This window comes from Cucurbita moschata, unplaced genomic scaffold, assembly GCF_002738365.1.
Source record: "Cucurbita moschata cultivar Rifu unplaced genomic scaffold, Cmos_1.0 Cmo_Scf00031, whole genome shotgun sequence".
Lineage (NCBI taxonomy): Eukaryota > Viridiplantae > Streptophyta > Magnoliopsida > Cucurbitales > Cucurbitaceae > Cucurbita > Cucurbita moschata.
In genome coordinates this window covers 2235753-2256958 of record NW_019268547.1, presented here as the reverse complement: position 1 = coordinate 2256958, position 21206 = coordinate 2235753, and the positions used below count along the sequence as shown (strand labels likewise).

Here is a 21206-nt window from a genome sequence, read left to right as displayed (position 1 = left end):
CATAACTTGGGCTCTCATACCGGCGTGAGTAGGTATGACTGGTGACCATGCACCTTTCACTACATCATATTTGCATAACTTGGGCTCTCATACCGGCGTGAGTAGGTATGACTGGTGACCATGCACCTTTCACTACATCATATTTGCATAACTTGGGCTCTCATACCGGCGTGAGTAGGTATGACTGGTGACCAAAGAAGCATCGTTTTTTAATCTCATTATGAAATCACTCACTTCATAAATAAGTTAATAAATATTTTTGAAATGTGATACTAATAGTAAGAATATTTTTGAATTTTTAAGAAACGAACGATTTAAGAAACGAACGAAACTTTCGAAAACTCAAGTATTTTTTTAAATAATTTTAAAAGAAAGAGTATTTTTTAAATATTTTATCAGTGTATTTTTAAATATATATATATATATTTGAAGTTAATATTATTGAAATTTTTAGAAAATTTAAGAGTATTTTTTATTTTTTATAATAAAATTTAAATGTATTTTTATCCATTTAGAAATTAATTGGAGATCCCAAGATTGGACGAATCAGAAACCAAGCAACTACCTCTCCTTAACCAATGAGAGAAATCAAATCATAAATTTTTTCTAATTAATTATTTTTTTATTTATTAAAATATTTATTCAACATTATCCATTCGTATTTAATTCCATATATAAATACTACGCCTCTTTTTCCTTCTTCTTCCGAGAAAAGCTCAAAACCCATTTAATGTTCACAACCAGAGAGCTCGTATCGCTCTCCAATGGCGCTCTATCCATCCCTACAACTCATTCGATTCCCTCCTCAAGCACTCTCCTCGTCCTCTCGCCACCTTCTCATTTCTGACCTCGGCTCCGTATCGCGCTTCTTCCGATCTCCATGGCTTTCCTCTTTGCCTCCGTCGCGGAAGTGCAGGATGATTTTATCTTCCAGGACCAAGTGTTTCTCCATGTCCACTGAGGAGGATCAGTGGAGTGAATCGGAAGCGTTGATGTCCGATGTTGACGAAGGGGGAGATCGTGAGGATGATATTGGTGTTCAGCAAGAAAGCTCTGTGGTCTCTGCTGCTTCTGCGCAGAGGATTTCTTCCTCGTCGCCGAGTGATTATCTGTCGCTTGCGATTCGTGAGTCGGTTTATGAGGTCTGTTGCTTCAAAACGTTTTTTTTTTTTACGTGAATTGGTATGTGTTTGCTGCTACTTCCAATTCCGCAGGGAATTTATTTCTCGTCTTTGTTTTTTTGTTGTTGAATTAGAGTAGAAAGTTTTAACATCGAAACGAAAATTTGAATCAAGTCAATTATTGGTTCATGAGGGAGATTAGCTAGGGAATGTTGAGTCTGCCAATGCCTATTCGTCGTCAGTTGCTAATAGGGGCAATTTTGTTCTTGATGTTGAAGAACGTTGAGTAGTAATAGTAAGACTTCCTTGCATCCATAAGTGATGTTCCAGTTATGATGCTATGTTGCAATAGGTTTAATGTTAAAATTTTAAACAGTTTTAAGTGCATCTAATCTTGTAGTAATTTAATGTTTTGTAAATATTAAAGACATTAGCGGCCTACAACCTCTTGTTTTATACTTTTTTTAGAGTTCATTCGAACTTCTAACCTGTTTCTAAGGTACACCAACGTTTGTCAGGGGACAAATCTTATTTCATATGCTCTGCATAAATCATACCCCATCAAAGACATGATGCACAATTATGACTTTTGAGGAGTTTAATTCCTGGTATTCACTCCTCTTTGAGGTAAAAAAAAAAAAAAAAAAACTTCTATTTTAAGGGCAGAATATTTACAAAATTTAAGCTTATGGAAGAATATTTAATATAATCCTTCCACTGATTTGATTCCTCAACTGTGGAGATTTATCTGAGGGATTCTTTCTTAGATGAAGGGGAGATCTAACTCCCAATGTTCATCTTTATTGACAACTTAGGTATTAGAGGTTAAAGCCAATGGTGCCGTATCTACTAGGAAGATAAACAGACGTCAGCTGTTGAAGTCAAGTGGTGAGTAAATCTTATCAGAACTTTCTGGTTCTCTTTTCGATGTTTAGCTTCTAGATGTATATGCCGTTGAAAACTTTTAGTCTGCATTGACTTCTGTGCACTTTCTTTCTGGAATGTAAATTGCTACCGGATGTCTCACTGTTGGATTTTTACCCCTTCACATATAGATAACCGTGGGATGACAAATAATATGATTTGCTACTTTTTGTTAAGAAACTATATATGTTTTCCTTTCATTTTTTTCTCTTGTGGATATTCTTTTAACTATCAGGGCTTCGTCCACGTGATGTCCGGAGTGTTGATCCATCTTTATTTTTGACAAACTCAATGCCTACATTACTGGTATGTTGATTTCCACCATTTTAGTTCCCGATTGTATCTTTTAGATTATAAGCTTTTTATGTTGAAGTGTTAGCATTTGGCATAAGCATATGAAATTAAGAAATTAAAGTCGATAAATGATACTAGCAATATTTTTTTTGTGGTTCAAATCCCAGGTCCGTGAAAATGCTATTTTACTTAATCTGGGATCGCTGCGAGCAATAGCTATGCCGGACTGTGTCCTCATATTCGATTATAACCGGTATCCATCTAACTTGGAACTGGTGCCATATTCTTTCTCTCGTACAACATTTCTGACATTGCAATTCTTTTTGCATGATGGTGATCATCTTCAGTCCAGGAGGACAGGCTTTTATTGAATCATTGTTGCCACGATTGAACCCAAAAAGCATGAATGGAGTGCCAGCAATGCCATTTGAACTTGAGGTTAGTAATTCTTGTAAATATAGTACTTTACATCATATAGTTAGAGTTGGCAGATGCAAGCAAAATTAGCGTATGGACTGCGGTACTTCAGTACATCTACGGTAAGAAGTTTCCTAATCAGAATTTGGTCCCCAGGAAGCTTACTGCCAGAAGCAATGAAAAATTACCACTAACTGCTTTTGAGAATTCTTATACCATTCTGTGAATCCAAGTTGCTAAGTAGACCTGATAGTTGTTGTCAGCAGATGAAAGTGAGATTAGCTTCTGGGATTTGTTCATATGTTCTGACCATAAAGGTTTTCAAATTAGAATCTGGCCTTGAGAGGTCAGTGAAAGGTTCCTACCAATTCTGAAGCTTACATCGAATTTTTTCTACGAGACATAAGCAAGATATGGTCCACGAGTAGACACAAGTGTCAAAGATAGACTTGTTGAAAAGCCGGGTAGGGCTTTGGGCCTTAATCCTCAAAAGTCAAGGTTCTGAAAGGAATTTGGGTATGCAGTTCTAGAGTCAAGTCTGTCTATATGAAACATGAATGCTCGCCAAATTTGGTGGCAATCGAACACCAGATGAACGCTCTACGACACTGTATGACCATTCGCCAAAATGACGTTTACCCGAGAAGGATTGAAAATGCCTCAAAATGCATCTTAGGGGGAGGCATGGTGTCATCTCTCCACTGCCCCTGGGCCCTGTGGCCTAAGTAAACTACGTTGTTGCACATACGTGTATCACAGTGAGGGCGAACGTTGATTGTCTCGGGCGACTCCCTTTGAAATGAGTGTTTCAAGGACAGTACTGGACGACACAGGTGTGTTGGTATTGTGCCCCAACCTATGTGTCGGAGGTTGGATTATGCACCTGCTATTCGGTACAGAGTCCATAAATGACATGACATGGGCATGGGAGGTCCAATGCCTCAATATAACTCGGATGGATAGATGTTCGGGATGTTCTGATGTTATAAACGACACAAGGGCTCGTTCTCGATGGCATGACCGAGTGAGTTGCGATGGCCGACGACACCCCGTGACTTGGGATGACGTCAATACATATGGGCCATGTTAATTAGGAACAAAAATGATGTTGGATGCCATGTTGCATACGAGAGACCTTGGCCCGAGTAAAGGCAAGGTTGAGCCGAATGACTTGGCCTAGTGTACAGGCAAGTCGATTGTGTTGTAGATGATTGAACATGCATGCGCAGGCGGTGTGTGTGGCCGAACAAGCTTGGATCCCGCACAACCCGATGTTCGGTTGGCAAAGACAAATCTCGCCGAAGATTCGATGAAGCTACAAAGCCGAGCGAAAAATGAATATGGGACTTGGGTTCCCCTCAAAGCTGGTCTTGAGCGTGTCAAGATCACGACGCTGCACGATTGAGAAAGTACGACCGTGACACCTTACACCTACCAACTTTGCATGCCCCTTTCAAGAGTTGTGGGAATGCGATCTTCTTTAATCTATCATTTTATGAATTGTGGGAATGCGATCAAACTTCTATATTGGTTGGACAAGGAGAACTTCTTTAATCTATCATTGTAAGAGTTGTGGGAACGCAATCAATCTTCTATATTGGTTGGACAAGGAGAACATCTCCGTATATAAATGAAAGACAACGTCTCATTGATACGATATGTTTTAAGTGAACTAAAAAATTAAGGCATGAGACTATGCTCAAATTGGATAGTACCATACCATTCGAAAGAGGTATGTGGGGGTTAGTTGTCTTTGACAAAATGGTTCAAGACCGTAGTCTAAATCTAGCTGTGTTAGTAAAATCCTCATAGTCACAACAAATTAGTGAACCTTAGAGTCATATGAAATTGTAGATGAAACCCTAGATTGAACAAAAACTACTTGAGTGAGAGCTAGTAGAGCTCTAGCAAGTTTAGCATACTGATAGTAAGATAAAGAATAGTACTATCAAGGTAGATTGATTAGGAGAGTATCTTTGTTCATGGGGGAGGAGATTATGTTAGGATCGCACAACAACGCACATACTCGATCTAGATGAACACAAATAACAGGAGAGAGAAAATGCAAGGAGAACTCTGACTAAAAAGATTTGTATTGATGACGTCAGGTGTCAGGTATGTACCGTAAGAGAGAATACAGAAAAATACATTTTCAAAGCTATGATGGGGGATATATATATGGTTCAGCTTACTGTATATAGCTTTACCATATATAACCATTTATTATATATAATTATCTACCATACATAGCTTTACCGAATATAGTTTTTTACTATACAGAGCTATTTACTATTTATTATTTATGACAATTTACTTTATATGTCATTTACCCTATATAACCGCTGACTAAGCTATAAATAAGCTAACTATCTACCATACATAGCTTTATCGGACAGAGCTATTTTTTACTATACAGAGCTATTTACTATTTATGGCAATTTATATGTCATTTACTGCTTTACTATATATAACCACGGACTAAGCTATAAATAAGCAACGAGCTCCTTAACCTTTTACTATTTATGACAATTTACTTTATATGTCATTTACCCTATATGCTTTACTATATATAACCGCGGACTAAGCTATAATTACTATTTATGACAACGTAGTCATTTACCATATATGCTTTACTATATATAATCGCGGACTAAGCTATAAATAAGCAACAAGCTCCATAACCTAACAATTCTCCCACTTGGAGACTGATCCAGTCAACCAAGAATTTCATTCTCAAACGACCGTGAACATCTTCAGTGCACCATACCAATTGAGGTTTTGCACAACCTCAATATTCCAACATCAACACATTTTGTAACATGTTTGTTGGATTCTTTGCACCCTCTATCTTCTCTAAACACATCACCATCTTCCACTAACCTGCGAGTGAAATGGTATCGCCTTCTGTGTTTTTTCTTTAAATGATAGATCGGGTTCCTCACCAACTGTATGACACTCTAACTATCTCTATAAAGAATCTTTTCGTGTTGCTTCATGTTCAATTCTTCTAGATAGTCAGCCATCCATATTCAATTCTAGATAGTCAGTCATCCATATCGTCTCCGTTCCAGCTTCAGCTATTGCCACGTACTCAGCCTCAGTACAACGCATTTTTGAAGCTTGACATCCCATCATCCATGACTTGCTCCTACTTGGTTGTATCCTCCAACTGTAGGGCCTCATCAAAGGACTCTAGTTCCCTTTCATCAGAGTCAACAACAGATAGTGTAATGAAGGTACATACGTATCTGGTACACTGATAGTACTGGATGATCTTCTCAACACCAATTCAGGTGTCACTTTCTCCACTGCTGGTTCCTCTCCAACAGTCTCAGAAGTTTCTTGAGTATCTGCCACCTTCAACAGATCTAACGTTGTCTTCTCCTTGATGATGTTGAACGCCACGTTTCTGGATAACGTCAATTGGATCAACGCTAACGCTTGTCATTCCTTGAACTTCCACTGCTCCGTGGTCATGGTATCCGGCATAGCCCTCAACTAGGGTTCGTGAAGATCTTTCTGGTACAGATAATCTTCAATCTGCATCTTCCAGTGACCAAAATCGGATCCATCGAATTTCTCAATTCCAATTTTTAAGCTTTCCATCTTCACAGATCGTGGTGAATTCCGCCTATCTCTGATACTAGTTGTTAGGATCACATAACAACGCAAACACTTGATCTAGATGAACACAAAGAACAGGAGAGAGAAAATGCAAGGAGAACTCTGGCTAAAAGGATTTGTATTGATGACTTCAGGTATGTACAGTCAGAGAGAATACAAAGAATCCATAAGTACATTTTCAAAGCTCGGACGGAGGGAATATATATATATATATATTGTCAAATGGTTATATCAATCAAGACTACAGATCTCTGTTACTGTGCTTCTATTATAGGGTGAATGTTAATACCCAATCTACGAGTTCATCAGAATCTTGTAAACAGTAAACATAGGACATTTCGTCATTACCTGATCTCTTAGCTTCTTGTCTTCTTTCGAGAAGAAAGTCTCCGAAAGGAGCTTACTATATATAGTTTTACCAGATATAACCATCTACTATATATAACTATCTACCATATATAACTTTTTACTATTTACTATTTATGACATCATTTACCACTATCTACATATATATAGCTTTACCGGATATAGCTTTTTACTATTTACTAGTTATGACATCATTTACCATATATAGCTTTACTATGTATAACAGTTGATTACTATGTATAACAGTTGACTAAACTATAAATAAGCAACAGTTCCATAACCTAACATATTAAGGATGTGAGAGTGGTCAACAATGGTATATCCCATAACGTGATCCCTGGTTGGGCTCTATACAAGCATGTTGCCTGTCTTGATAATAGCAAGCTATTGTTGCTAGTAGGGAGTAGATAAACGAATGACTATATAAGGGGACTCAGGTGGTATTTTGTCGAGGAAAATTCTACGATTATCTCCAATGATACAAGGTTTTTTTTTTTTGGGTAAAACTAAAAGCAAACTGGTGAGAGTTTATGTCCAAAGTAGCTAACATCGTACTATTGAGGAGTACAAATAGTCCCATATTGTCTAAGGTTAGGAAAGATCCATGCTATATAAGGAGAACAATTATCCCCATTGATATGAGATTTTTGTGTAAAACTGAAACAATGTTACGAGGGTTTATGCCAAAGTGGAAACATGTGGAGGGTTCATTAATCCTATCTGAATCCTAACTCAGATAGGTAGAGAGTTTGTTGTTTGCATATCTTTACAAATGTGCACAAGGTTATGATATTATCTACATATCTCTATTGGGGACAATGAACTCTTCATATTTCTCCACAATGGTATGATATTGTCTATTTTGGCATAAGCTAGTTTTAGTTTTGTTCAAAAGGCCTCGTCTTCATTTATATATCACGAATCTTTCCATTTTCTAGACAATGTGAGACCTTTGTTTACTTTTCTAAACGGGCTCTCTCATTTTATATTAGAGAAAGGGCTTTCTCCTTTTAAATTAGTTGTCTCTGAGTCTAAAAATTTGTTATATGTGCCATCAGTTAGCCCAACGATAGAAGGATGAGAGATTCTCATCATGGAGACATTTAGATTTAGTTCTTGATCTCTAAAAAAATTTCTTCTTTTTCTGTGAAATCGAAATGCTGGAACTTTAGGCTGAGCCTAATGTCATTTTGAGAATCAAAGTGGAGATAAGAGTCTTCTAAATCAACCAAGGCCCTTTATCACGAAAAGAAACCCATTTTTTTTACTAGTGAGCATCTCCGACAACCTCTTTGTTCCAAACTTGACGGATGATTATAAAGCTTTCAATTTTATCATATAATCATGTTCCACCCAACCTTGCATACGTGCTTTATCCAGGTAGACTATTACATTAATATTTTTCATTTTTTTAATGATCAAGCTGCATATTTTCAAACCTGAAAGAGGTGAGAGCCCACATTTGTATCCCCCAGCCAGCCTTTCGAGTAGGACAGGAAATGATTAGAAGTTATTCTCCCTAATCTAGAAACCCAGCAATTTGGACATCACTTTTGAGTGGCCAAGAAAGTTTTTCAGCTTGTCTCTTGTTGGGCTATATTGTAGTTAGCTATTACAGTAAAGAACCATACATTTGAAAGGAAAGAGTTATGTAAGAGGAGAAAACTTGACAAAAAAATGACTAGGCTGCAAATGAAAGTTTCTCATAACGATGAAAAAGAAAATCGGACTGAAAAGGAACCAGTATTTCTTGAATCCGTGGTTTATTTCAATAGTTCATGGTCATGTGTTCTCGTAACTTGCATTAAGCTTGCTTGACATTCATCTTAAGCACTCTCTTCTTTAAGTTGTATTACCGTAGTACGTTTTTTTTTAATATTTTAGGTTGTTGAAGCTGCATTGCTTTCACGAACACAGCGTTTGGAGCAGCGACTAATGAAAGTAGAACCTCGTGTGAGTATGGGAACATAGTGAGTATAAATATAAAAATTCGTTTTCTGTTTCTCCCATTTAGTCTTGTTTTTCCCCTAGAAAAGATCAGAGTAGAATAAACTTGATCAATCTGCCACCAGTTCGACCTGGACAGATTTAGTATTCATTGCTTTATCTTCTTCGTCAGTCTAGAATTGCTATTGTAGGCTTGATTTTGTATGTCTGTTTCAATGTTAATAAATTTACACGTTGTGGTTTTTTGTGAAATTTATTCTCTTAGTCTTGATTGAAAAATTATAATGCTTATATAGAGTTGTGGCTACATGAAACAAATGGACAAATTCCTTAGACTAGGCGACAAACTTGAAGAAAAATTGAAGTTCTCAGTTGGGTTCAATTCCTTTGTGCATTCTTCTGGCCTTAGGATCCTTCTATGTTTCGAAAACAATATTATTGGGTATTAATTACAATGATAAGTTTTTTTTAATACGTATGTTCTTCTAGAGAACCAAAAGAGATGGCCTAAGAGCAGTGGGTAGAGATTATCCCCCCCCCTAAAGAACTAACAAAGGAAATCTTTCGAATCGTTAATTATCATTAAAGGACTGTAATTACAAAAGAATTTAGCATGATTTGTACACCACCAAGAGGCATTCTGTTGTAGCAAAAACAAAAATAATCAAAAGGAGAGAACTTATTTTCAAACACTTGGTTGTTCCTTTCCCTCCAAAGGCCCCGAGGAAGAGAGCGCGTTGCACAACGCCAAATGACTTTTCCCCTATCACCAACAAACCTTCGAAAACTCAACGCTAAATTCTTAAAATAAACCCTGGAACCCTTTATCCGCAAAAAGGGGGCAGTGAAGGACGAAATGGTCTAGGGATTCTTCCTTCTGTAAACATACACAACAAACAGAGGGAAACATCACCCAATTTCGGCATTTCCTTTTGAAGTTTTTCGTGAGTATTCAAACTTCTGAGACAGCGACCTAAGGAAGACTTCGACCTTTTTTGGCATCTTAAATTTCCAAATTAAATTTCAATGGGGCAAAGATTCGTCTCCCCATTGGTTGGCTTAAAATAAAGTTGACATTGCACTCTTTCGCTCGTGGTATTTTTATTATAAAATTAAAGAATACACGGACTACCACCAAAAAAAAAAAAAAATCAGCCCACAGAAAAGGAGCGCCTCTAAAGAAAGAACATTTAATAACACCTAGAATAACTAACCTAAAACCAAAGAGAAACATGAAATATAGCAAGGGCCCCGCATTGTTGGGGTTCCTTTCCAAATCTTTATGTACTCTATCGTTCATCTCCCTCCAAAGATCCCAAAATAACACATACACCCCGACAAACCTCAAGAAACTCCTTGATCATCTCAAATAGGTCTCTGTGATGTGCAAAAGCCAAATGCCTCTAGAAAATAACTCCCAATGTCACCATTCCAAAGTAAATGATCCAGGTTTTCTCCCCTCTGACAAAGGATACAACAAAATACCAACAATGAAGACCACTTTCTTGAGAGCTGATCCAGAGTACTCACATGACCATAGATAATGTACCAGACAAAGAACCTAACATTTTTGGAATCTTGATCGTTTAGAGGGCCGGAAAAACAGAATCTCTAGTGGGAAGATGGTCTAATAAGCAACAAAAGGAGCTGTAAGAGAACCCCCGATGAATTAGGACTCCAAATATGCACATCCCTTGTCCTATTCCTAAAAACTTCTCCTATCAAAGACAGGAAAAGCATAACATCTGTTATTTCGCTAGCGGACAAAGGACGACATAACCCAAATAAAAAAGAGGGGGAGCTTCCAGACCAATTTAAGATATCAGCTACAAAACGATTTTTCAAGGAGGAAATGTGGTAAAGACGAGAAATCGTAGTGCAGAGAGGTCTATCCCCCACATACTGATCCTCCTAGAAATATGTTTCCTTCCCCTCAACCACAATGCAATGGACAAGATGAGAAAAAGAAGGGAGCTCAGAATAAGTATCCTTCCACAATAGCCATAAAGAGCTAAACTCGAGGGGAAAATGCCAAATCCATTTCACCAACCGGGCTTTGTTACAAGTCCTTCAATTCCCAATCTCAAGCCCTCCAATAATAAAATGATAAAATAATGATAAAATTACCAAACTTCAATTAATAATGTATTCGTGGAATATAAACATAAAGGATAAATGTTTCTTCTCTTTATTATGCCTGATCTTCCCACAGCTGTAGTGACAAAGGAAACCTCATTTACAAAGAAAAAGAAAGAAAAAAAGGAAAGCTTATTTATAAAGTTCGTCTGGCTTCAGGTTCAAGCTCTACTTGAGGTATTGCCCAACAAATTAACTGCAGATGTGTTGGAACAACTTCGCATCAGCAAGCAGACTTTGGTACAGCTTTTGGAACTTATTTTGGATAGAGTTATTTTATTTTGTTTTATTTTATTTATTTTTTCTTAAATTCAAAATATACCTCGCTATGTTATGCAACAAAATGAGTAATTTTAATATGATCCCCTCTACCGCCAATTTGATTGCCAGGTAGAATTAGGTTCCAGGGCAGGGGCTCTTAGACAAATGCTTCTTGATCTTCTGGAGGACCCGCAAGAAATACGACGCATCTGTATTATGGGAAGAAATTGCACGATTAATAAAGGAAATGATGATGTGGAGTGCTCTCTTCCTTTGGATAAGGAGATTGCTGATGGCAAGTTATACACTTTCAGCTGCTTCATTCACTATTTTCTTCAGCCTTGATTTCACTGTGCAACCCTTTTTGTGATATTTTATTGAACTTTCTATCTGCAGACGAGGAAGAAGAAATAGAAATGCTGTTGGAAAATTATCTCCAGAGGTAATTTTGATATTAGATAAGCCACATCCCACACTTAAGGGGGAGCAGGCTACAAATTTCATACATGTATTTTCATTTCAGTCTATAATATAATAAATAAATGTTAATGACTTATTTAATGATTTTTTATAAAACATGCACACGTGCGCATATATATATATATAATTTAATGTTAAACATATATTGATTTAATGTTAAACATATTATAAATGGTAATAATATATATGCTTCCTGTTATAGAAATCATAGTAACATGTGAAGGAACAAAAAACTTGCACACGTATGTTGGGAATCTTTGGAAGTGGTGCTGTTAATGGCATGAGTAAACCATTTTGCACAAAGTTTTCCCTGTAATATGCGTTGGCAATATGTGTACGCTTGTTCAAATCCATTAGAAGAATGCAAGCACACTAATGAACAACCACAGAATTGGCTAAAGGGAGAATTCCCCAGTTTTCCTTTTTCTCTCAAAGACACTGGAGAACTATTTATTGTGTGTGGGATAGTTGCACAAGTTAGAACTCTCCCAATTTATAGTACAATCCACCAACTAATCTCTACATATCAAGCGAGCTTTGGTTATTACAGGTTATGCTACCTAAATATAGTAAAAACACTTCCTAACTTTAGCATCAAGTTCTTGACTTTGGTAATTTTAGGTCCAACCCAAGTTTTTCTCCTATCCTTTAGGGATACTTTGACTTGGAAGCTTGCTCTCCACTAGTTCTTTCACTAAAGTTCGTCACTCCATTTTCTTAGCATTTAGACTACTTTTTTTTGCCAAAAATCTGAGAAGAGAACGGTTTACCATCCATGTGTGAGCACTACCTTCGCAGTCCCTGTTGTATGTGCGCTTTCCTGTGTATGCATATGTGCACCTTGGCGAGTGCGTGCTGCCTGTGAGCATGCCCATGCTGTTAATAGTGTCCGACCCCCTCGCCGAGGCTTGCTTGTCCTGCCCGCTATGCCATCCTCGTGGACATGGAATGTGCCTAACTTTGGAACCTTCTTTTTTACTGCCACATAAAAAAAATGGTGGTCCATTGTCTTGATACCTGGAGACATTATTTGCTCGACATGAAGTTTGTTGTGGTGATGAACATTATAGCCAACACTCATTCAAAACCAACAAGAAGATAACCCCTAAACAGACAAGGTTGCAAGAGCTCCTCGAGGAGTTGGACTTCACGTTGTTGCACAAACCAAGAAGCCAGAACACGGTACTCGATGCTCTAAGCTGCCAAGAAGTAAGTACATATGTTGCAGCATTAACTTCCCTTGACAAGTTTTCTTGACAAGATATGTCAACCAGCCAAAACCTTGGAAGAGATTCGGGAAGGCATTGTAATTAGCTATTGACTTGAGAATAAGCCGATCTGTACTAAGGGAGCCGACTTTCGGTCCCTAGTCAGGGGGACTGAGGAAGGAGTTGATGTGTAAGATGCATGATCCTGAGTGGACTAGTCACAGTATAACGGATGCAAGTCTTTCTATCACGACATATTTCTAGCCCAAGATGCATGAGGATCTGGATGCGTATGTAAAAACTTGTGTAGTGTGCCAACTAGTCAAGGTGGAAGGAAAAGAGGCTAGCTTGCTTAAACCTCTTTATATTCCATAGAAATTGTGGAAGATCGGTGTCCACAGACTTCATTGTTGGATTGGCTTCTATCTTCATAGGTTGAAAGGTTTGCTAAGTACGCAGTATTTATGGTAGCGCCACATGCATGTCCTACCAGATGTACCTGCGGAGTTGTTTTTCAAGAAAAACTGAAGTTCTTCTTGAAAAATTACCATAGATAGATGAGCATCTCAAAAGAACCAACACATTGTTGGAAGAGTACACCATAGACACTATGCAATGACAAGTCAATGGAATTGGGGGATCTTACTTGATGTGGGCCAATTCTATTATAACAAGTCCTCTATTACTGGTCTAACTCCGCCAAAATTAACAACCAAGGAACAACCTCCTTGTCCTTATGTGGTAATGAAATAGCACACTGGGGGGAGGTGCTTTACTACTCATAATTTCTCTTGTGACAAGCAAGAAATGGACTGAGCATGAAACAGCTTGGAAAAAGTTGCACATAGATTGAAGAAGTATGTGGATGAGGGAAGACAACCCTTGTAGTTTGTAGTGGGAGAACTCGTATTGCTAAATCTGACTCCCTAGATGTGGAAGAAGCTGAGGCAAGAATGTGCACAAAGGTTTGGTGTTGAGATGCGATGGTCCTTTCAAAGTTGTCAAACGAGTAGGCAACGTGGCTTACCTTTTGAAATTACTTGAATGATTGAAGGTCCACCTAACATTTCACATGAGTTTCCGCGAGCCTTTTTCACAAGATTTGATTGACAGAAACCGAAGACAGACCAAGTGAGCCCCAGTTATTATCCAGAAACAATTTGAGCAAGAAGTCGCAGAAATCTTGGACCATTGAACAATGAGGATGAGCAAAAAGAATTGATGGACATATTACCTTATAAAATGGAAAGGTGAGGGTGACCAAGAAGTTTCTTGGGGAAGAGAGGTGGCGTTATGGCAATTTGAAGACCATATACAACAGTACTGGTCGAGGAGGTGGCGTTATGGCAATTTTTAGGACTCTCAAAGCCGATAGGTTTACATGAGCCAGTAGCATGGTATGTGGGGCAGCACACTAGAGAGCAAACATTAGGCCAAGCCGTAAAATGACAGTATGAGAGTTAGGCACATACCTTGGGGTGGCGCTTGTGGGTGGTCAGAATCCCCATGACCACGAGGATGGCATAACATGGATGACAAGCAGGCACCAACAGGAGGGTAGGATGCTTGTGATAGTTGGGGCTTGTGTCTTCCTGGGCGGGTGCATGCACAAGGGCGATATGTAGGAGTTCATGCACAAGGGTAAAGGAACTCGAGTGAAAGCACTTGGCATAGAGAGCAAGCTTCCAAGTTAAAATATCCTTATAGAATAGGATAAACTTGGACTTAGCGAAGTCATAAGCTTGATGCTAAATTTTAGGGGAGTGAGTTTCCTGTATTTAGGTAGTATGACGTTGTAGTCACCAAAGCTCCCTCGAAATCTTGAGATATAGTTGGTGGATTCTACTATAAATTGGGAAAGCTCCAACTCGTGGAAGCATCCCACTCACCTAACAGTTCTCGTGTAGTAATCTTTGAAAGAAAAAAAAAAAAAGAAAAACTTGAAAAATTATAGGTGAGTTTTGACTCTATGACTTCCCTCTTGTATGATTTCCAAGAAAAACCTTGAGGACGTCCTTTCTTGTGATGCCTTGAATCGTGGGGATAATAGCCTTGAGGACGTCCAATTAGATGTCATATTTCATACAATCGATGTTGAGCAAAGGAAGAAACGGATACCTTTCTCTCTATGTCGTCTGTGAATTTCCAATGTTTCTTTTGAGCTTTTTGCCAAGGTATTAGAACATTGCATCTTTGGTCATACTTAGGGCTATCACTTTTAGTTTTTCCCATTCATTGATCTGGTCGACTGAAAAACATCTCTTCTGTTCAGAAGTCTTTCTGTCTTGATCTTTACCTCCAAATATTAGTAACGGGTAAGTTTAACTTTCTCACATTCGGTTTTCAATATCTTCCTCCATCACACACTAATGCAGTGGACTCACTTATCTGTGCTCCACCCTTTCGTTGTTTTTCTCTTGACCTTAATTTAGACCATTTATCATTCTAGACGGCTATCCATCTGTCTTCCTCTCGGCACGCCCTTGGAACTAATGCATTGATAGGCACGCCCTTGGAACTAATGCATTGATAGGCACGCCCTTGGAACTAATGCATTGATACCACTTTCTATAGTCCTTGGTAATCAATCATAACAAATTGAAGCGACCAATGCCTCCATGGATCATGGCAGTTTAAATCTAAAGAGCTTCTCCTTTGAAAAATTATATGTTGAATTGGATATCCTAAATGAATTGTAGCAGCTACTACTGTGTCACTGCATTGGCATTGTGATTTATTTGTATTACTAATTTGGTTATACTCATATATAGAACTGAAATAAAAAAAATATATTTTTGATTTCCAAACTTTCCGGAAGTAATCATTTAGTCTTTGAAATTTATTTTGCAACAATTTAGTCCATCTTAGCTCCTTTACTTTAAAATTTGGATCAAATTGATCCTTACTCTGATAATTTTTGTAGTTCATGAACACTTGATTTTTAATGAGTTTAGCGATCTACATAGGTAAGAAGAAGTCTTGTTAAAACTTCATACAATTTTCTCGATGGAGACTAAGCTATTACAAATTTTAAAGTATGTAGTTAGCACTAAAGTTCAAGGAAATGGATACAAAATTAAATGTCCAAGAACTAAATCATTATGAACTAATGGACCTTGGTAGTCTTGTTTATTTTATTCAATGTATTTCCTTATGGGGTCGTCTTCATCATATTTAAGGATTCTTTTCCTCAAGAACTTGAAACCCTTAACTAATTGTTGTGGTTGGTACAAACTTATGAAACTCTTCAAACTAATTGACGTAATTTTATCTGTCTGCATCTGCAGATGCGAATCTTGTCATGGTCAGGCGGAAAGGCTTCTGGATTCTGCAAAAGAAATGGAAGATTCTATTGCCGTCAATTTGAGGTCTGAACTGCCTTCTTACATTTTCCTGTTAAATGGTTTCTTCTGCTTGCAAGTTCATATTGTTTAATTTCCTTTGAGTTTGAGGTTTTATAATATTTTCCTTTTGTTGATGTTTCTGCTCTAGTTTTGAGGGATTTGTGTTTCTTGTCACATTTTAGAATAATACTTGAAAGAAACCGAGGTTGAAAGAATGGGAGTCATAAGCTTGACAGAACATGCATCTCAAAAGCCTGACAGTAATATATAGATCCCATAGCTTAATTATCATAACTTCCGTATGTTATTTTATTTATAGGAAATAGATTTAATCTTTTTTTGTGGTTAATCAAATTCCCACTTCCTGTACCAAGTAGGAGCAGAAGATACCTTTAAGGAATAATTCTTCATTTTTCTGTTTTTCCCCTCTCAAAGTTTGTCAAGTATGTTTCAGCCTCGTAATTATTTGTTTTTTCTACTTCTAATTAGCTCGCGGCGACTAGAGGTTAGCAGAGTAGAATTGCTTCTCCAAGTTGGGACATTTTGTGTGGCTGTTGGCGCTCTGGTTGCAGGTATGCCCTTTAAGAGATATCGTGCATATTCGAATTAGGAGTATTGACCTGAAGTGATCTAAATCATATTCTCAGTTACCATTAAGGGAACTTTATATGCTCAGAATAAAAACAGTGTATGAAAGCAAAGATCAAACCTAACCTAAGCAACTTAACTGATATAAGCCAGATAAGGCCTGAAGGAAATTACAATTTCAGCCGGAAGAAAATAGGGTAACAGTTGCATTTACCTACAAAATACTCAAGTAATCTACCAGAACTTTTAAAACTAAGATGTAAAAGAGAAACAAAAAAGTCCCTTCTGCAAAAATGGAAAAATACACATGGCAGATAGCCTAACAACAAGAGGCAACCAAACTAACTATACTGAAAAAAAGCTTCAATTTTGGCAATAGCATAAGAGTAAAGGAACAAAACTAAACAGAAAAACTAAAAAAAAAAGCACCCATATGTCCCATCTTCATTGAGATTGAGAGAAAGTCAGTTGTGACCCTCAATTGGTGCTCATCTGGCCACGTGAGGGTCAAGATTGAGAAGTGTCATGATGCAATCGAGGACGGTGCATTATTCAAAACACCAAGAGTGTGCATTGAAGCTAAGTTGAGACATATGCAAAGTTTGAGAGAGAACGAGGCGACAAAAGTGTCGAAGACAAGCTCGAAGAGAGCTAGGTAGGGCCCCAGGCCATAACCTTAGAAGTTGGGGTTTCGATATGAGTTTCAACATGCGGCTCGAGAATTAAGTCCGTTGATATGGAAGATGAAAGCTCACCACAATTGGTGTCAATCGAATACTTGACGGACTATGCACGAGTGTCGGTATTGCGCCTCAACTCATGTGTCGGAGGTTGGATTAGACACCTGCTATCTGGAATGTATGCCCATAAATGGTTTAGCATGGACACGGTAGAGCCCAATGCTCGAGAGAACCTAAATAGATGGATGTTCCGGATGTCCCAAAGAGATGATCCACACATGGGTCAGTTCCCAGTGGATGTGCCCGAGCGAGCCAAGATGGTGAGGTGTCCCGAGAACTGGGATGACATCACGGTGCATGGGTTGTGCTATTGGGAACTAAGATGACGATGAGATGCAATGTTGCTATGTCAAAGACGATTGAACATGCACGCGTAGGTGGCATGTATGGCCGAACAAGCTTGGATTCTGCACAAGTGATGTTTTGTTGACGAAGATAAATCTCGCCTAAGGTCCGACGAAACCAGGCGAAAAATGTGAATGGGGCTTGAGTACCCCTTAAGGCTTGTCATGAGCATGCTAAGATCACGACGTTGCACGGCTGGAAAAAGTAGACCATTACAAAAATCCTTGAAAATAATAAAAATTGATGACCAAATAAAAATGTGATATACAGGAATGAAACCTCTTCTCAATCTCTCAAAATCTTTAAAAATCCTATTGTTTCTCTCTATGGAAAGGCTTCTAAAAAAGTCCTATTGTTTCTCTGTATGGAAAGGCTTCTAAGAGTTGCAAAAAGAAAGGCTTCTAAGAGTTGCAAAAAGAAAGCCAGCCTGCTAAATGGCGGATTTCCAAAGACCTCCATCTGAACTAAATGAGACGGCCTTTCGTACAAGCAATGATAAAAAAGTTGGTCTTCCTAGGATTGCCTCCTAAAACCTAGTCTAATCTAGCAAAAAGGGTAAGAGGAATATAGCAAAAGAATCAAACGTTGTTCGCTGCAGTTTATTCCTTTAATAGAACCCAAGTATCTTCGATCCCGATTCAAGCAAGATTTTCTTTTTCTAATTGAGGCTGGGCTTGAGTCACTTGTAAATTTTGAGTATGAAAATGCAGTCGAGCTGCTTCTGTAATAAGCTGTAAATAAAGAAAAGAGAAAAGAAACATGTTGCATGGATAACTTCAACAAAAGAATTTCTTCCCCTTCTAGCTGGAATCTTATTAAATACGGGAGCATATGGATTGGTTCGGATCAATATAAAATTATTACCCCACGCCCCTTCTTCTATCTTTTCACCCGAATTGATCATAGTAGGCATAATTAGTCAATGCAATTTTTTAAAAAAAATTACTTATTCCTCGTCACATATAGATTTCATAATTATAGGAATTTATTCTATAAGTGATATGAGACTGAAGGGAGCTATTACACAAATAATCTCTCATAAAGGCACTCCACGTGATTTTTTTTTTTTTTCTTTTCTGGGAGAGAACAAGTTACCTTTGGTCATTGTTTTTCCCGTCCATTTTGCAGGAATATTCGGCATGAACTTACGATCATACCTTGAAGAACACGTGGTACGTTCTCTAAAACCCAATTTATAAACAATGTTCAAATTCATGCAACATCGTCAATGGTCTCTATTTCGTATGTGTTGTAAATTTGATGCACTTGACATGATGCATGCAGTTTGCCTTCTGGTTAACAACAGCTGGGATAATTTTTGGCGCTGTTGTGGCATTCTTTCTCATGTATTCGTATCTCAGAGATAGGAGAATCCTATAGCTAAATACTTCTTCAGGTATCATTTTCCCACTTATTCATTCATTTACCATACTATAAATATGAAAGTTTGTAGGGTATAATAGAATTTAAGCTTTTAATCAAATTAACATGTTTGTGTATTAAACAACAAAACATATTCATCTAATCTCATGAGTTTGCACAGGTTATTCAACATTCAAATATTGGAGGGGCTGTTGTTATATCCCACCGATGGGGAAGCAAATTGTTAAGGGTATGGCCATATATCCATTATGTGTATCATATGAATATTCATTTTTCTCATATAATATGATATGGTGGCAGCTGCATTTATTAGGCTATAGCCCAATATTGGTACCATCCCCATACTGATTCAGTTTGGTTAATGAAACACAAAAGGAGGAGAAATCTTTGAATCTGCCTCCTAACCTGGATGCTCATCCTGAGTTTGAAATCAATTGAAATGGGGAGCAGGTGGAGTTCCATTCATCGTATTGTTTCGTAGTGGGAGATTGAAATATCGACCCTTAAGATGGTAATTAATGTCTTATTCACTTAAGTATGCTCGGTTGGCCTTCAACATTCATTTTGAAATGATAAAACTTTTGAAAATCTTTAATATCTATATTTTTAAATTTGTTTAATGTATTGGATTGAAGTGCATTGAGATCTCTTTGTTTTTATGCTTTAGTTTAGAAAATAATTGAGTGAATGTAATATATATTTGTATCACTCAAAATTAATCGAAACATTTCTCTTAAATCAACCAAAATCGGATATAGTTGGTTTTCTGCAAAATCTATTTCAGTAGAGCATATGACGTCGAGGCTTGAGGTAGAGCATTCAATGGGCTAGGGTGGCCCCATTTCACCTTACCAACTCCAAAGAAACTCTAAATACAGGCTTAGATCATTTGCACAGATAGACTTTTGTGGTGCTGAGATCCAAAGTTAAGAGGGAAACCGCCCAGATTGTAGGCTAAGGTCCCTAAGCAATCACTTGGTGGAAAAGGAAGTGATCGAGCAATGACAACCAGAAGGTGGATGATTTATTCTTTTGTCTTGATAATTTGGTATGAATTATCATGAGTTAAGGGATGATTTAGTATTTAAAGTTATATTTGTCATGAGGGTTGGTATATATATAAAGTCAAACATCTGGCAAAGTTGATACTTAATCAATTCAGACAATTATTTTAGTAAGTCAATAAGTAAAATGATTGTTCTAAAAAGAAGTAAATAGTTAAATAAAAAAATTGTTATATAACTTATAAAAAAAATATATCAAGAAAGGTAGTTTTAAGATTTTTTTTTTTTTTTTTTTTTTTGGTTCCATCAAGCAAAGTCTTTAGGGCAATGTGTGTATTTGACATTTATTGTCAAAAGAAATTAAATAGATATTTAAATAAATTATTATAATTAATTAATTTATTTATTTATGGAATGTATATGATTTATTAAATGATTAAGCTAAATGGTAAAATGAGAAATTTCCAAGGTCATGATGCTTTGTAAAAGATTTTTCTCATTCCTTAAGAAAGATTAAAGATCTATAATTTGTAAAAGTCAAATCTAAGAAAGATTAAAGAAGATATCGCCCCTTAGATTATTGCATATATAAAATATGAGAGTTGCTATTGCAACCTCAAAAGAACATTGCTTAAACCTTGATACTCAATCCACGACAAAAGAGAAAGTCAAGTTTGAAAGATTTGTAAAAAGAATTAAATTGACAACTTGAATACTTTCCACAACATGGTATCATACTGAAGATAGTGACGATTGTACCAAGGATTGAGTAGACGTAGAAAAAGTTGAGTCGACAACCTTGCCTTCCTCCTTCAACAAATGATCAACTGTCAATGAAGTTTTACTATTTTCTTTTATTTCTTTCCTTCACAAACTATGCTTCGAAGAATTAGAACTCTACGGTTAGTCAATACCGATATACACATACCTAGTTGAACCGAAACAACTCAACCCAACCCATTTTTAAAATTTTAACCCATCTCAAACCAAAAAAAAAAAAAAAAAAAAAAAAAAAAAAAAAAAA

At 37.2% G+C, this 21206-nt stretch overlaps 1 protein-coding gene across 3 annotated transcripts; it reads left to right on the top strand.

The window, feature by feature from the left end:
- The first annotated feature begins 695 nt into the window (after window positions 1-695).
- Window positions 696-19798, top strand: LOC111464814 (magnesium transporter MRS2-11, chloroplastic-like). Of its 3 annotated transcripts, none has more exons than XR_002714092.1 (15): window positions 696-1142; window positions 1937-2009; window positions 2281-2351; window positions 2507-2592; window positions 2687-2777; window positions 8631-8699; window positions 10989-11069; window positions 11220-11385; window positions 11487-11532; window positions 16066-16146; window positions 16612-16694; window positions 18924-18967; window positions 19080-19191; window positions 19339-19407; window positions 19554-19798. XR_002714092.1 is itself a non-coding variant. In XM_023109058.1 (14 exons), exons 1-13 carry the CDS (start codon window positions 765-767, stop codon window positions 19173-19175), a joined length of 1365 nt encoding a protein of 454 aa, XP_022964826.1. In that variant the 5' UTR covers window positions 696-764; the 3' UTR covers window positions 19176-19191; window positions 19339-19798. The 3 variants fall into 3 exon arrangements, 1 of the variants encoding a protein (XP_022964826.1); XR_002714091.1 differs by having other exon boundaries at window positions 19479-19798; XM_023109058.1 differs by having other exon boundaries at window positions 19339-19798.
- The last annotated feature ends 1408 nt before the right edge of the window (window positions 19799-21206 follow it).